General features: G+C 50.6%; 2 protein-coding genes across 8 annotated transcripts; one reads left to right on the top strand and one right to left on the bottom strand.

Annotated features, from left to right (window-relative positions):
- Positions 1–3,771: 3,771 nt before the first annotated feature.
- On the bottom strand, positions 3,772–6,731 carry Sigmar1 (sigma non-opioid intracellular receptor 1). 3 transcript variants are annotated; one of them, XM_005078829.4, is made up of 4 exons: positions 6,481–6,731; positions 6,085–6,285; positions 5,859–5,951; positions 3,772–4,692 (listed from the first exon to the last, which is right to left on the bottom strand). In XM_005078829.4, the coding sequence occupies exons 1-4, from the start codon at positions 6,629–6,631 to the stop codon at positions 4,484–4,486; spliced, it is 654 nt and encodes a 217-aa protein (XP_005078886.1). In that variant the 5' UTR covers positions 6,632–6,731; the 3' UTR covers positions 3,772–4,483. The 3 variants fall into 3 exon arrangements, with proteins under 3 accessions (XP_005078886.1, XP_005078885.1, XP_040595812.1); XM_005078828.4 differs by having other exon boundaries at positions 3,772–4,822; positions 6,481–6,723; XM_040739878.1 differs by lacking the exon at positions 3,772–4,692 and adding an exon at positions 4,829–4,916 and having other exon boundaries at positions 6,481–6,729.
- Positions 6,732–11,960: 5,229 nt separating this feature from the next.
- Positions 11,961–15,541, top strand: Galt (galactose-1-phosphate uridylyltransferase). 5 transcript variants are annotated; one of them, XM_013119544.3, is made up of 12 exons: positions 11,961–11,979; positions 12,139–12,238; positions 12,538–12,707; positions 12,922–12,997; positions 13,086–13,134; positions 13,243–13,372; positions 13,486–13,542; positions 13,688–13,810; positions 14,006–14,138; positions 14,239–14,322; positions 14,964–15,118; positions 15,362–15,541. In XM_013119544.3, exons 2-12 carry the CDS (start codon positions 12,157–12,159, stop codon positions 15,440–15,442), a joined length of 1,140 nt encoding a protein of 379 aa, XP_012974998.1. In that variant the 5' UTR covers positions 11,961–11,979; positions 12,139–12,156; the 3' UTR covers positions 15,443–15,541. The 5 variants fall into 5 exon arrangements, with proteins under 5 accessions (XP_012974998.1, XP_012974999.1, XP_040595790.1 ...); XM_013119545.3 differs by lacking the exons at positions 11,961–11,979; positions 12,139–12,238 and having other exon boundaries at positions 12,276–12,707; positions 12,919–12,997; XM_040739856.1 differs by lacking the exons at positions 11,961–11,979; positions 12,139–12,238; positions 13,243–13,372 and having other exon boundaries at positions 12,279–12,707; positions 12,919–12,997.
- The last annotated feature ends 617 nt before the right edge of the window (positions 15,542–16,158 follow it).

Genomic DNA, 16,158 nt, shown 5'->3' with positions numbered 1-16,158 from the left:
ATCCCCTTCCAACCTCTCCAATCCTTGGTGATCCACTCTTTTCAGTACTGGGACTTCCTCACCCCATGCTCATAGATGCCTGAGGATGTACTCTCTCCTGCAGAGCTCCCACACCCGCCACAGAGGTTCACAGAGGGATGCAGTAGTGGGTTAGTGCGTGAGCAGGGGCAGGCAGACGGTCATGGCCTGGGGTGTTGTGGATGACTGGAGGGTAAAGGGTAGAGATGTACTCACCCAGCTCTGGAGTCCAGCTTGCTCCTCTCTCCTGGCTTTCACTGGCTGCTTGGCGGCATCTGGAAAGAGCGATATAAGATTCCCCCTAGGAAAGTAGATACTGGCTTGGGGAAATTCCAGTTCTGAGACGCTGGAGATGACTTTCGTGGGTCTTGGTGGGAGGAGGCATGAAGATGGGTATCCCCCCTTCCAAGTACTAGGAATCAAGCAAAATGAACCTACCTTTGGAATCTGGGCCAGTAAAACAACTAGGAAGGCACAAGGGAGAGAAATAAGACAAAATGGGATCTTGTTTTAAAGGACAGACGGCCTCTTACCCACTGCATACGGGCTTCCTGTACTCCAGAGACACGCAAAGTGACCTAGACCTTCAGAAACCAACACACATTTCTCTCTCTTTCTTTTTGTTTTGTTTTTTGAGACAGGGTTTCTCTGTAGCTTTGGAGGCTGTCCTGGCACTCGCTCTTGTAGACCAGGCTGTCTCGAACTCACAGAGATCTGCCTGCCTCTGCCTCCTGAGTGCTGGGACTAAAGGCGTGAGCCACCACCACAGGCTTTTTCCTTCTCTCTCTCTCTCTCTCTCTCTCTCTCTCTCTCTCTCTCTCTCTCTCTCTCTCTCTCTCTTCCTTTCTTCCTTCCTTTTGAACACACATTTATTGAGTGCTTTACATCTGGCACTGTTGGGCACAGGCTGAATAAAACAGCGTCACTGTGACATGGTATTATTTTAGTGGAGGAAATATACACTGGATCAGATGGAGGTATGTAATTGGAACTGAGCCCGGTGGGCAGGAGGATAATCGGTTTGCTTTGGATGTTATGAGCTTGAGACACCTATTAAACAACCAAGTGGAGATAGTGAGTGAAGAGAGAGAGTCAGTCAGAACTGAAGCTCAGGGAAGAGACTTAGACTGACACAGATAGAGGAGTCAAGATGTAGACGTAGCTCTGGGAACCCTCGGAAAAGAGGCAGGAAGTGTTGTAGGAACCAGAGGGGCTGAGGATACCGGGAGAACACGGCCCACAGAATCAACTAAGCAGGGCTCCCAGGAACTCACAGTCTGAAGTGACAATCATGAGCCTGCATGGGACTGAGCTAGGTCCTCTGCATATACTTCATGACTGTGTAGTGTGGTGTTCTTGTGGGTCTCTTTAACAGTGGGAAGGGGGTATCTCTGACTCTTTTGCCTGCTCTTGGGACTCTTTTTCTACTACTAGGTAGCCTCGTCCAGCCTTGCTATGAGGGTTTGTGCCCAGCCTTGCTATGCTGTGTTGGTTGATACCCCTGGGAGGCCTGCTCTTTCCTGAATGGAAGCAGAAGAGGAGTGGATCTGGGGGAGAGGGAAGGTTGGGGGGATGGGACTGGGAGGAGTGGGGAGAGGGGAAACTGAGGACAGGAGTATTGCATGAGAGAAGAATGAAAAGAAAACAGGAAAAAGAAAGGTAGATGTTACTTATTTTGAGTGTGTGTTGAGCACATCTGCGCTAACCAGACGATGACAGGGGTCTTGCCCACTTTCTGCCTTTTCCCCTTGAGACAGGGTGCTTCACTGATTCTGGAAGTAGGCAAACCCCGGCAACTGCCCTGTCACTGGATCTCACGTCACTGGGGTTATAGGCACATGGATCCGTGCCTGGATTTTTACATGGGTGCTAGGATCTGAACTCAGGTCCTCACACTGCAACATGGACATTTTCTTACTGAGCCATCTCTTCAGCTCTGTAGGCATTTAATGTTACAAGGAAATAAAGGTCTGTAAACAAAGAAAAGAAAAATATCAATAAAGAAAAAAGTGACTGAGCAGTGGTGGCACAGCCTTTAATCCCAGCATTGGGGAGGCAGAGGCAGGCGGATCTCTGTGAGTTTGAGGCCTGATCAACAGAGCAAATTTTAGGACAGGCTCCAAAGCTACACAGAGAAACCCTGTCTCGAAAAAACAGAAAAAAAACCAAGTAAGCAAGCAAGCAAGGAAGAAAAAGAAAAAAGTGTCCCTGAAGCCTAATTTGTTTTAGGAGTTTCAAAAACAGGAATTGAGGGCTAGGAGACTAGCTCAGTTGTGCTTAGTGTGTACGACTTTGGATCTGAGCCCAGTATCAACAGCAAAAAAGTTATGAACTGTGAAATGACCACTGACTTTAACAACAGAGATTGGGGGGAGCTGGGGCAACAGCCCTTTATAAAATGGTGATGGGCTGGGATACACGTGCTCCTAGACTAGCGGCAGAGCTGGGTACCATGTAGGAGAAAGTCCCTAAAGATCAAGAGAGAGGTTTCAGCCAGGGTTTGCCGCAGCCAATGTGGGGCAGTGAGGGCAGGGGCCGGGGGAGGTGTCAAGATGGCCAATTTGAGTTTCACACAGGGGCACACATGTACATTGTTGACGCTTTCTGTTGTCGAGACGGTCTCATTCTATAGTTCAGGCTAATCTGAACTTCTGTGGACACCTGGCTGGCATGGAACTTGCACAGATCTTCTTACATCTGTCTCATAAAGGCCTGGCTAGACTTTGATGTTATTGTCATGTAGCCTTTTGGATTTGTGTTCTCTAGAATGCTTAACTATATAACCTTGTTCCTTCCGATATTAATTTATCAAGTCCAAGAAATGGTAGTGGTCTGGACCTTATTTAGTAGAAGCAGGATGAAGGTGATGGAAGCTTGAGGACCGGGGCCAGAAGAAGCCATGAGCGAGGTCTTAGGAATGAGGTCGTCTCTCTGCCTGTGCATCATGTCTGGTTTCCACCCCACACGAGCTCCCCTGGGAGCTGGGTAAAAAGCAAACAAGAACAGAGGAACTCTTGCTCCACAGAGTTGCACTCCATGCTCTGGGAGTCCCAAAGCCAGCCTAGACTGCGGTTCAGCTCAAACGTGGGAGTGTAGTGCCACCCCATGGCCACGTACGGTTAGTTTCTCAGAACCATCCCCAGGACTGAAGCGGCCCAGTAGACACAGTATTCACACTGCTCTCAGTCCCTCATATTTAAAAACTGATCTCTATAGATGCAATCCAGTCAGCTGGAGACTCGGGAGCCTTCTAGGGTTGTGGTTAGAACCGCGCTTGCCAAGCAAGCACAAAGCCCTAACCCTCAGCTCTAGGAAGCGGAGGCAGGACGATCCAAAGCTCAAGTATGATTTCAGCTTCATACAGCAAACGCAATGCCAAGTCTGTATAGTGAGACCCTGCTCCAACACCATCTCCCCTAGAAAGGCTGGCTCCTAAGTAATCCCTATTTAATTTTTATTTGTTTGGCTTTTCAAGACAGGGTTTCTCTGTGTAGCAGCCCTGGAGCTTGCTCTGTAGACCAGGCTGGCCTTGAACTTACTGAGACCTGCCTGGCCCTGCCTCCCAAGTGCTGCGATTAAAGGCGTGTGCCACCATGCCTGCCCAGCCTCTAGTTTCCCCCCCCCCAAGTAATTCTTAAACACATTCAAATATATAGTCCCTTCTGTCCAAAACTAGTCTTACACACTGGATTGTATAGACCTTTTGAAGGAGGCAGTGGCCTTCCGGTTGTTCACACACACGCAAGAAAATGGAACTGTTTAACAAGACTTTATTACCAGAGACAGACAGGTAGACAGAGAATGCAACAGAAATGTCTGGAAACAGAGGGGTGTGCACATAAGGGCTTCTTTTGGACTGGGGTGGCTCCTTGGACCCAAGATTCCTTCTCCAGGCCCTTTCCTTGAGGACAGGCATGGGCTTAGCCAGAATTCTCATCATACCCCCAACAGGGGTCTCTGAGACGGAGGACACTCCCTTCAGCATTCTCTACACTCCTCTTTCCCAGCTAAGTGGGCACAGAGGACAAGCCACAGGGGCACTTGCATAGCAGGGGGTGGAATGGAGATAAGGCATATGGTGAGGGACGGGAGATGACGGGAGGGCAGCATGGCAGCAGGGAAGGGGGCCTCCCCAGGGCAGCCCACTTCAGCTTCACCGAGATTCCCACTGTACTGAGCATCAGAGTGAGGCAGAATGGAACATCCACCCAGGCCTGAATCCCAGAGCCCTGCATGCCAGCAGCACGCTCTGGGAAAGCCTGAGTCAGTGAGTCAAGCTTGCGATAGATGGTCAGACATAACTGGCCCCTTGTTATGTGTGTGGGGACCCTGTCTGCATGGATGTGAATACATGATCTTACGGTACATACAATCTTAGCATCTCTGTGTGTCTCACATGCTCCCAAAGAGCTACGTCTGGATGTAGAACTATGTATGCCTTTCCTCATACTACTGTATGAGGAACTCAGGATCTGCATGGCGTATGCTGCTGTCTGTGCACATGAGTCCCAGCAAGTAGATGAATGTGGTCCTGCCCGCTCCTGTCCATCCGCAGGTCTTCCTTCAGGCCTGGCTGGTCAGGGGTCTTGGCCAAAGAGGTAGGTGGTGAGCTCAAGCCGGAGGCCCCGGGCGTAGGAGCGGAGGGTATAGAAGAGGGTGAGGAAGTCCTGGGTGCTGAAGACAGTGTCAGCCAGCGCAAACGCCAAGGTGGATGGAATGACGCCTCGGCCGTACTCCACCATCCACGTGTTTGGCCCCCACTCCACAGCCGTTGCCTCTCCAGGTCCGTGTACAACTGTCTCTCCTTGGGGTGAGACAGGAAGCTGGTCGTGAGAAGCCCAGCACTGCCCTGGCCCCCATCCCTGCGTTTCCCCAGCCCGTGCACTACCTACGTAGAGCTGGGGAATGAAAAGACAGTTTCAAGAAAGGATAACTCCACCCCATGAATAGAAAGGAAAACTCCACCCTATGGATCTGGCTGTCTACTGAGAGGAAGCAGAGACCAAAGCACCCACCCCTAACTATCCTATGACATTATCTGGCCCATGTCCTCTCTTGGGGGAGACTATGGAGGGCTACCCGCACCCAGCTACAGGCTAATACATGGAAGCAACGGGCATCTGCATTCTCAAGTTTTGTAGCAAGTGGAAATGTTGCTAACCCGAGCTGGGCTAATTTGACAGGGGGTGTGGCTACAAGCCTTGCCAGGCTCTTCTGACGATTGTCCTTACACCAGCAAGTCCAAACCTTTTCTTTTAAATGGATGCAGAGGTCCGCTTAAAAAACAATAGGCGTGCCGGGTGGTGGAGGCACACACCTTTAATCCCAGCAGGCAGAGGCGGGAGGATCTGTGAGTTCGAGGCCAGCCTGGTCTATAGAGTGAGTTCCAGGACAACCAGGGCTATTTCACAGAGAAACCTTGTCTCGGAAAAAAAAAAAAAGGTTTAAAAAACAACAACAAAAAACCCACAAAAGTCCCTAACTGTCTCACTAGTTTAAAAAGAAGGATGGGAAACATTTAAAAAGGATGGGAAACCGAATGTCTGTCTTAACTTTCCGGTATGATTCTCTTCCAAATAATTGCTGGAATAATGGCTGGGTAAAACAGGCTGATAAAAAAATGCCCCCATGATGGGAAACTGCCTTGTTTTGTTTCCCTTAAGCAAATGAAAGCTACAGGGTTCCTCAGCTCTAACCTAACGAAACACCTGTGGTTTAGGGGAGAGAAGGAAGAAGAAGGAAGGAAATCACTGGGTAGGTCTTTCTAATAACGCCCTTTCCTTGCCTTAGGCCCGTCCCTGGCTAGAGGGCGCCCCCTCGGACATAACTTCCTTACTCACCTGGGTAGAAGACCTCACTTTTCGTGGTGCCCTCTCTCCACTGGTGGAAAGTGCCGGAGATGATGGTGTCAGAAATCTCAGCCCAGTATCGCCCTGAGTGACAATAAAATAGACACTGCCCGTGAGGGTATCCCTGTCAACACACGGCCCAGCCAAACCTCAGAATAGAGGGCATCGGACCTCGAACAGCCCCAGCCTCCCAATCCGGCCCACCGCCAGCACTGACCCGAATGGCCACGGGAGCCCAGGGCGGTGCCGAAGAGCAGCACGTACTCAGACAGCGAGGCGTGCAGAAGACACATGGCGCCCATCCAGCCGCCCGCGTTCACAAACACCCACTGCAGCTCCTCATCCGGCAGCACGTGGCCTGGGTGCAGCCTCCGCAGCTCCACGATCAGCCGAGAGAAGGCCAGCTCATGGTCCAGTCCTGATGCAAAGAGGAGTGGCGTGGGTGAGACCAGCCCCCGGTCGGGGCTCGGCGGACAAGGCGCCCTCGGGAAACGCAGCTCCGCTCCGCTCTGTGCCGGCCCATCTCGCTCCCAGCCCTCACCAGCTCACCCGCTCACCCGCTCACCCGCTCACCCGCTCACCCGCTCACCCGCTCACCCGCTCACCCGCTTACCAGCGTACTGTCGAGCAAGCTGCGCTATCTCTTCTCGCTGGAAGACGAAGCTCTGAGTACCCAGCCACAGCCAGACCGCCTGGATCAGCACCGCGGCAACAGCCAGAGATAGGGCGATCCATGCCCACCTCCGGCCCACGGCCCACTGCATCCCTGCGGGCAGCCTGGCACCACCAACGTAGGGCAGAGCTAGGGCCTCAGGTTATGCACATACAGACTCAAAAGCCGCTGCCCACGGTCGCCCCCGCCACCATGGTACGGCTCGCCCGGGCCAATCGGAACGTTCGGGGCACTTAGCACCGCCCTCTGGATTGAACCATTTTATAACGGGGAGAGCAAATTGGGTGGCGCCATCCACAAGAGAGGAGAGGGGGCGGGGCCGAGCCGCCCCAGAGTGTCCCAGCTCTGTGCTCTGTAGGGGATAGCTGCGGGAAGTCCCAGAATGGACTCACCCACGTGGGCTGGCGATCCCACAAGTAGGTAGCTCTTTCTAGGACTCATGATTGCTAGCAAAGAAGCAGGGACGAGTTAGTGCCACTGGGAAAGGCCTTCCAGGGGTGGTGATATCTGAAGTGTTTATGAGAGACAAGGACATTGCAGCTGATAGGAATCATTCCAATAGTCCAAGAGCGAAAGGGCGAGACATCTATGTAGACACGGTCTTACTGTGTAGCCTTAGCTGGCCTGGAACTCGCTATGTAGAGTAGGCTGACCTTGAACTCCCCGAGAGCCTCTTGACTCTGCCTTTCCAGTGATGGGATTAAAGGCGTTCACCACCATGCTTGTTTTCTCTAAGCCTACACTTCACTCTATGTGCTGAAGCACAAAAATGTGAAAGGCTTTGTAAACCAATAGGTTTATCCACTGGGGAGCCATGGGATTCGATATTGCCACAAGATGTTACTGGGTTACACTTGGAGGGGGCAAAATTGGACGAGGGTACAAATAAGATAGCCAGTCACCGTCAGTGCTACCTAATAAGATCTTGTTTGAGAAGACAAATAAACTAATTCTGGGTGCTGCCCACATGTCTCAGCATTTAAGAGCGTATGTTGACAGCTGTATCTGTAACAGAGAACAAATAAAAAGTATCTGCTTCATAGTCCATACCTTTATCATGATTATTTCAAAGTGGTTAGTGCCCAGCACATGGTTAGGATTCTGTATGTTAGCTGGAAGAAGACAGCATAAAGCTGAGAGCAGTGTCACACACCTGTAATTCTACAACTTGGGCGGTAAGAACAAGGATCTGTTGTTCAAGGTCGCCCTTAGCTGCAGGGTCAGCATAGGTCACAGGAGACCACTTCTAAAGCAACAAGAACAGCAACAAAAACCATAAGGAACTAGAAGAAACTTGCCTTATATACAGCAGTGGTGGAGTGAAGGGTCACTATAGTCAAATGTATCTGAGGGATTCGGTGAGAGAAAGCGGCAGGGACATTTCCTTTTGCCCTTGAGCGATCCCTCTGTGCTCAGGTAGGGCCTGGTGCTGTGCCATTTTGTGAAATTCTATCACCCCCGCTTTTCCCCCCACATTTGGCCACTTACAGAAGTCATATTGTTGTGTGACAAAATGTTTCTTGGGGAGACGTGAGATGCAACTCCACTCATCCCAGATAGGGATTCCGCCTCAGACCAAAGTACCAGTACCTCAAAAATCCAGTTTGGTGACCCAATGAATTTTATTAGGGTTACTTACAGGAGCAAAAATGACTAAAAGACAGTAGCTGCATCACCAAAGCCCACTCCAACGTGGCTGACAACTCACAAAATCTAGGAACCTGAGGCACAGTGTATAGCCTGCAGATAGCTCTATCACTTTCCAAGTGATTCAGTTGACACAAACCTCTTCTAGGCAACTCGGCTAGTTTTTACTTCTTCCAGAGAACTAGTTTTCTCTCCAGAGCTTTCTTGGCAGCTCACCTTCACTTTGTCTGAGAGGGACTCTGAGTTTTTATTGCTTACTCTGGTGGGGTGGGGCCTAGTGAATCTGGTGGGTTTCAGGGACTTCCTGAAGCTGTTTTGAGTTGTGGTACCTTCCTCCTTAAGAAGCTTCCTGCAGAATGGGATGTTTCAATCCTAGGAGGAAATTGTTACAAAACACCTATTGTGATGGCTATTTTTGGTTGTCAACTTGACTACATGTGGAATTAACTAAAACCCAAACGACTGGGCACACCTGTGAGGGATTTATTATTATTATTATTATTATTATTATTATTATTATTATTATTATCATTATTATTAATGAAATCAGTTGTAGTGGGAAGACCTACTTCTCATTGGGATCTTTGAGGTAGGGAGATACATCATCAGTCTGGACCACTGCTTCTTCTGGCAGCATATATAAAGATCATGAAGGTAGGAAGCTTGCTCTCTCTCTGCCTGCCTGCTCTCATTCTCAATGGCAAGTCCATTCCTTCACTGGCATTAGACCTACGTCTTTGGATTCCAGTGTATATTGAAGACCAGGTGAGACAGCCAGCCCTGTGGAATGAACGATTATTGAACTCTTTGATCTAGATAGCCACTGCTGGACTAGCAGAACCACAGCCTGTAAGCCATTCTAACTAATCTGTTCCCACCTGCCCCTTGGTTTACCCATGCTGTACAGCTGAGCGTATAGGCTGGGGAGAGGGACTATGGTGTCTTTATTTTGTTTTGAGAAATCTAGTGATGAATGAAAGGTTGAGGAAATATGTTTTGAACAGTCTCTGGCTTCTATGTCATTCTTAAGTTGACCATTTTCTAAGACCACTGACACTGGTCTAGTTAATTCCCTTTTAATGTCCCTTCACCCAGTTTCTCGTAAATAAATGAATTCCATCTTCCCACACTCAGGTACTAGCTGTTCTATAGATAGTAACAAGTCTCTTTTCTATATGAGTTAGGGTAAATAATCTTAGTTGCTGTAACAACCCCCACCTCACTGTCAAGCAATACCCAGAGCTCAGAAGGCCCTTCCGTAGCAGGCTTTTGTTATCATTCCAGGCAGAAACATTTTCTGAGACCATCAGGCCTGAAACATCTCTCTCTGGTCTTTCAGAAATTTCCTCCAATGCAGCCCATAAGAAAAAGAAAGATCCTATGCCTTTGAGTGACTCCAGGAGACAACTAAGGGAATGTGAATGGCAGCCATATTCCCCTAATGTCACAGCAGAGATCCTGTGTCTAGGATCTGGAAGGGAGAGAACCGTATAGACCCTATCTAGACCATAGTCCTCTTCCCCCCACAAAGGGATCTGGGAAGGCAGAGAAATGAAAGGCATGAAGATGTTCTTGAAGGGTGTCAAGGGTCAGTTGCATGATCTAGGGAGTGACATTGAAGCACTGGTGTTCCTGTGCTACAATCTAGTCACTGAAAGACAGCTGAAGGGGTAGGAGGCATGTCCCTTTTCCTGCCCTCATTCTCTGCTGGACTTTGAACAGCCACTGGACTGGTAAAACTCATATTTCAGGCCCAGCTCTCTGCCCTCTACCCAAAGGCCTCTTCAGATTCCAGACTCAGGACTCTAGGGCAGAGATCAGTGACCAGTGACCCAGTTTTGTAGTTCAGCTGCCGGTGTGTCTGGCTCTGTGCAGCCTGCAGAAATGGAATGGTCATACATTCCTATAATATCAGTCGTAGGGTGGTAGAAGCGGGGAGATTGGGTTCAGACTCATGCTCTCACACAGAGAGTTCAAGGCCAGTCTGGGAGACCTAAGAACCTGTCTCACAAGACAGTAAAACAATTCCAAAAGAGTTCTCTTCAAGCAAAATCAAATTTTCTATAGAAAATACCTCTGTTACACAGAGAAACCTTGTCTTGAAGAACCAGAAAAAAAGAAAGAAAGAAAGAAAAAGAAAGAGCCAGGTGGTGGGGGCGCACGCCTTTAGTCCCAGCACTCAGGAGGCAGAGGCAGGTGGATCTCTGTGAGTTTGAGGCCGCCTGGTCTACAAAGAGAGTTCCAGGACAGCCTCCAAAGCCACAGAGAAACCCTGTCTCAAAAAAAAAAAAAAAAAAAAAAAGAAAGAAAGAAAGGAAAAAGCAAATGCCTGGGGGCCCTGGGGAGATGGCTCAGTGGTTAAGAGCACTTATTGTTCTTGCAGAGGACCTGGGTTCAAGTCCCAGTACCCACATGGTGGCTCACAGCCATATGCAACCTCAGTTTCAGGATGCACAGACATAAATGCTAGCAACACACACTCATAAAATAAGATGAATAAATCATTAAAAGAGAAAATATATGCGATGCCTTCCAGATAGAAGATGAGGCTACCTGACAGTCTAGGGATCCCCTTTGCTGGATTGTTTGAGACAGGGTCTCTCTTAAGTAGTTTTGGCTGCCTAGAACTCTCTTTATAGACCAGGCTACTCATAGAGATCCACCTGTCTCTGCCTTCCAAACGCTGGTGTTTTCCACCTTGTCCCGCCTATTGTTTGTTTTTGAGACAGCCTTCACTATATTGACCAGGATGGTCTAGAACTCGTGCGCTGAAATGGTCACTCGTGGGCTGAAATGGTCCTCTGACTCAGTTTCTAGAGTAGCTGAGACTACAGCAAATTCACCACTGTGCCTGGCATACATATGTGTGCATATATATTTCACTTTCTTTTTGTTTACTTTTATTTATTTATAAATTGAGTCTTGCTATGTAGAACTGTGTAGGCTGAATTCGAACTTGTAAGTCTCCAGATTGCTGGGATTAGAGGTGCACACCACCATACCCCACACTCCATTACTTAACTCTTTTTTTTTTCCCAAGCCTATTTCTGCTAAGGAGGATGGTGTAGTTAAAAGTGAAGTACTCACTCCCCCAGGTAATACTGAAGGGCCAGGCTGCGTCTATGGTGAGAAGTCCCTGCCCCTCACCCAACAAGCTTGCTTCTTCACCACAGCAGGAGACTCAGGTCGTTGTGAGTCCAGGATGATACTGTCCTTTGCACAGAGCATCTCTATGCTCACATAGAACCTAAGTGTTTGGCACATGGTTACGATGTTTAGTAAACATAATGTCTTCTGGACATGACGGAGTCATTGCATTCACGAACTCACTGCAGCTGTGCTAACCTGCACGAAACCCCAGATTTGGCCCATCAGTGTTTCATAACGGATGCGGGAAGGACTCAGGAGGCTCCACCTTCCCTGAGGGACTATTGGCAGTTATAGGTTGCTAGCGGGGGGAGTGTCGTCCTCCAGGGGTGTAGCTGACACATTGCCAATGCTCCAATAAATACCCTCCCCTGTGCTCAGGCAAGCAGGCCTAACTAACTAACCTCAGTGGGTCACAAAAGACAAAAACAAAACAAAAGAAACAGGACATGAAAGTAGGGAGTTTTATTGGGCAGAAAGGTTTCAGCGGGTGACCAAGTCATTATATACGTTTGTGAAAATTTCCCTTCCCCCTCGGTAAATATTTGCTGAGTTCGCGGGTACAGCAACCAGTTTTCACAGCCGCTCTCCAGAGAAGTGGCTCCAATCCGGTGTGGAGGGGCTGTCATCAAAAACACTCGGGAGGTGTGTGGCTGTCCTGAGCCCCGCCCCTAAGTGGCAGGCGGACCCCCACCCAGTCACGTATTGGCGGCTAGCCAATCATCCGAGGAGGGCGGGGCAGACAAAAAAAAAAAAAAAAGGAAGGGTGAGCCTGGCCCCACAGACGCTCCTCACTGCCCGCAGGTCAATTCGGGTGGTCTCATGTCGCAAAACGGAGACGATCCTGAGCAGCGCCAGCAGGCGTCAGAGGCGGACGCCATGGCAGCGACCTTCCGGGCGAGCGGTAATTGCAGGGCGGTCTGGACCCGCTGCGGCGCGGAGCCGAGCCTTCCTTTTCCGTAGGAAGTTCTGGTCCCAGAGTCAAGGTCGGCTCCCACCCGAAGCCAGGGTGGCGGGCCACGGGCCTTGTGACACTGCAGGGGTTTAACCCTTTCGCTCCTCTCCTTCAGCCTTTAGCTTCTGGAAACTCTTGGCCGACCGAGCGCCCCTGAGCTTGGGCCTGCTAGGGCATTAGAGCCATTCAGGGAAAAAGAGGGAGGAGACAGGGAGCTTTACTGATTGATCTTGACTGACTGTCCCCAGAACACCAGCATATTCGCTACAATCCGCTCCAGGATGAGTGGGTGTTAGTGTCTGCCCATCGCATGAAGCGGCCCTGGCAAGGACAAGTGGAGCCCCAGCTTCTGAAGACAGTGCCCCGCCATGACCCGCTCAACCCTCTGTGTCCCGGGGCCACACGAGCCAATGGGGAGGTAAGCCCGAGTACACCGTCACCGAGTGAGATAGGAGGAAACAGTTTTCCTTATTGCTGCCCTTCACCCACAAGAGGGAGCAGCGCATCTCTCTTTGGGTCACACCCCGGCAAGCAAGTTTGGTCCCCAGAGTGGCCTCCCTCACCCCCTCGCAGTTTGTGTGGGCCTCGAAGCCCCCCAGGTGGTGGTATTTCTATCCTGCTCTCGTCAGTAGGTGAATCCACACTACGAGGGCACCTTCCTGTTTGACAATGACTTCCCAGCTCTGCAGCCCGATGCTCCGGATCCAGGTACCCTCCACGTAACCAGTGTTGGGGAGAGGGGAGACTGGATCCCTTGGGAGAGCTTGTGCTGCAGAGGAACGCTCCTTTGTCTCAGGGCCCAGTGACCACCCTCTTTTTCGAGCAGAGGCGGCCAGAGGAGTTTGGTAACTATGGATTTCCCCTCTTACAACTCTAGCCAGGGTTGAAGGCTAAGACCTGGGCTTGGAACCAACCCCTATCCCTGTGACATCCCTTCTTCCCTCGACACCTAGTAAGGTCATGTGCTTCCACCCCTGGTCGGATGTGACACTGCCACTCATGTCAGTCCCTGAGATCCGCGCTGTCATCGATGCCTGGGCCTCAGTCACGGAGGATCTGGGGGCGCAGTACCCTTGGGTGCAGGTCTGTGAGGGGGAGTGTAACTTTGGTTTGCTGCTTCCACAGGGTGTGGCCAGGACTGTGTTGTTGACTTGATGTCTCTTTGATCACTGACTCTCTCTGCTCATGCCCAATAGATCTTTGAAAACAAAGGAGCCATGATGGGCTGTTCTAACCCCCACCCCCACTGCCAGGTAAGTATGTGTGTCAGGGGTGGTAATGGCTTTCTTGGCTGTGGTCAGAACTAGATTAAGGGATGGGACAAAAGAAATGCATTAGTGATGTGGAGGCTTAGAGATAACGGACTCCTTGCTCATCTTGGTTCATGCCCCTTGGCAGGTTTGGGCCAGCAGTTTCCTGCCAGATACTGCCCAGCGCGAAGAGCGATCCCAGCAGAGCTATCACAGCCAGCATGGAGAGCCTCTATTATTGGAATACGGCCGTCAAGAACTCCTCAGAAAGGTGGGAGAGTGCCAGGCCCTGTGTCCCCGGGGAGTCTCTAGCCCCTTACCCTCACAGTGCGTGAAAGGGGGATGGACTAGTAGCAGTCATCTAAAGAAGGTAGTGGTAGCTTGGACGAGGGTGGTAGCGGAAGTGGAGAGACTCAGATTCTTCTCCCCCCCCCCACATGCATACCTCATTTCCATGTGTGTCAAGGAACGTCTGGTCCTGTCTAGTGAGCACTGGCTAGTCCTGGTCCCCTTCTGGGCAGTGTGGCCTTTCCAGACACTGCTGCTGCCCCGCCGGCATGTACGGCGGCTGCCTGAGCTGACCCCTGCAGAACGTGATGGTACGTATGCCAGGTAGGACCCTGGGCCTGGGTGCTGGATAGAATGACCCTAATGGGACCAGCACCTATTCCCAGGCTGAAAATCAGGCTCTGATTCCAGATCTAGCCTCCATCATGAAGAAGCTCTTGACCAAGTATGACAACCTATTTGAGACATCCTTTCCCTACTCCATGGGCTGGCATGGTAAGGCTTTTGATGGTGGAGTAGCCAACACTATTTCTGGACTTCTAGGTCCTGGCTTAGGGAACTGCAGTCCCTACCAGGCCTTAAAACATTTGATGGTCTTAAAACAAGCAGTGGTAGAGCCGGGCGTTGGTGGCGCACGCCTTTAATCCCAGCACTCGGGAGGCAGAGGCAGGCGGATCTCTGTGAGTTCGAGGCCAGGCTGGACCGACAGCCTCCAAAACAGAGAAACCCTGTCTCATAAAACCAAAACAAACAAACAAACAAAAACAAGCAGTGGTGGCGCATGCCTTTAATCCCAGCACTCAGGAGGCAAGAGGCAGGCGGATCTCTGTGAGTTAGAGACCAGCCTGATCTACAGAGTGAGCTCCAGGACAGCCTCCAGAGCTACAGAGAAGCCCTGTCTCAAAAAACCAAACCAAACAAAGCAAAAAACCCCGAAACACAAGTGTCCAGAACAGGGGTACTGGGACTGAGGGTGAAGTAATTTGGTAAAACTGTCACCAAGTACTAATGCTTGAGCCCCCTGGTGGAAAATACTGGGAACTGTAGTATTTAGGTACCTGGACTAGTTTCGGGAGGGGCCAGGCTGAAGACCTGGAAAAGGGCTTTCCCAAGCATTTCTGTCTTTGTCTTGTCAGGGGCTCCCACGGGAGTAAAGACTGGAGCCACCTATGAGCACTGGCAGCTACACGCTCATTACTACCCACCGCTCCTGCGCTCTGCTACGGTCCGGAAATTCATGGTTGGCTATGAAATGCTTGCTCAGGCTCAGCGGGACCTCACTCCCGAACAGGTCAGGGCTCAGGGCATCCTGGGTCTTCCCGGCTCCTTTCACCTCATTTTCTCAAGGGACCGCAACAGTCCTGACACGGAGGATCCTCATAAGAGCATTCCTAGGGACCTGGCTGCTGCTAAACTCCATCCTCTGTCCTTGTCACCAGCCTTCCAATCCCATAAGCCCTCCTCAGTATTTCCTGGGCCCAGAACCCCACACCATTCTGGGTGACCCTTACTCTCCCGTGTTTTCTCCTTCTAGGCTGCAGAGAGACTAAGGGCGCTTCCTGAGGTACATTATTGCCTGGCGAAGAAAGACAAGGAAGCAGCAGACATTGCTTGACCATGATGACAGTAGAGCCTTGAATCTTTTTGCCTGAGAGAACTGGGACCTGGAATTTGGGCAGATGTGACATCAATAAAACTGTATCTCAGATTTTAACCATGTGTTCTGACACCAGGGGAGTGTGAACTCTTACATTCTGGAGTCTTGGGGAAAGGCTAAGTGTGACTCCAAACACTCTTGCTTGCCTACAGATAGATGCTCAAAATGTAGACAGATCTGATGCAAGAATTCCACCCCTGAGGCAGATCGAAGGGTGTAATTCCTGTAATTCCACCACACTGGAGGCTGAAGTAGGATTGTGGATTTGAGGCCAGCGTGGGGTACCTAGCAAGACCTAGTCTCTGAAGCCAAAGCCAAGCCGGGCCTGGTGGTGCAGGTCTGTAATCCCAGCTACCCAGGAGTCTAAGGCAGGAGGATTGCAAATTCAAGGCCAGCCTGGCTCAGTCTTGAGAAATAGCTCAGTGATACATGTATGAGACCTATTGGCGGGCGGGGGTGGGGGGTGGGGTTGGAGACGACGACAAACTACCTCCGACCTCTGAACTCCATCCAGCCTTAGCTTGGCAGTCTTTGGGAAGGCCAGTGCCCTTTGTTATCACTGAGTTTATTATTGCCAGTTCACCAAGCCTAGGCCTCAAAGCTTGGTGGGGAGAGGGTGAGCAGAATCCTAGTCCCAGAGGTCAGTGCAGACGCTGGGCTGCTGGCCAGAACCC

This window comes from Mesocricetus auratus, unplaced genomic scaffold, assembly GCF_017639785.1.
Source record: "Mesocricetus auratus isolate SY011 unplaced genomic scaffold, BCM_Maur_2.0 Super-Scaffold_6730, whole genome shotgun sequence".
Taxonomy (NCBI): domain Eukaryota; kingdom Metazoa; phylum Chordata; class Mammalia; order Rodentia; family Cricetidae; genus Mesocricetus; species Mesocricetus auratus.
Note: the sequence above shows the minus strand (reverse complement) of the source record. Positions and strands in the feature narration are given on the sequence as shown.

Coding starts and splice junctions, on each gene's coding strand:
- Sigmar1 (XM_005078828.4), bottom strand. CDS start 6,631: ATGCAGTGGGCCGTGGGCCGGAGGTGGGCATGGATCGCCCTATCTCTG. Junction 5,952..6,084: donor GGGCTCCCGTGGCCATTCGG/GTCAGTGCTGGC, acceptor ATTGTCACTCAG/GGCGATACTGGGCTGAGATT. Junction 4,823..5,858: donor AAGTGAGGTCTTCTACCCAG/GTGAGTAAGGAA, acceptor TCTCACCCCAAG/GAGAGACAGTTGTACACGGA.
- Galt (XM_013119544.3), top strand. CDS start 12,157: ATGTCGCAAAACGGAGACGATCCTGAGCAGCGCCAGCAGGCGTCAGAG. Junction 12,708..12,921: donor CCACACGAGCCAATGGGGAG/GTAAGCCCGAGT, acceptor TCTCGTCAGTAG/GTGAATCCACACTACGAGGG. Junction 12,998..13,085: donor GCCCGATGCTCCGGATCCAG/GTACCCTCCACG, acceptor CCTTTGTCTCAG/GGCCCAGTGACCACCCTCTT.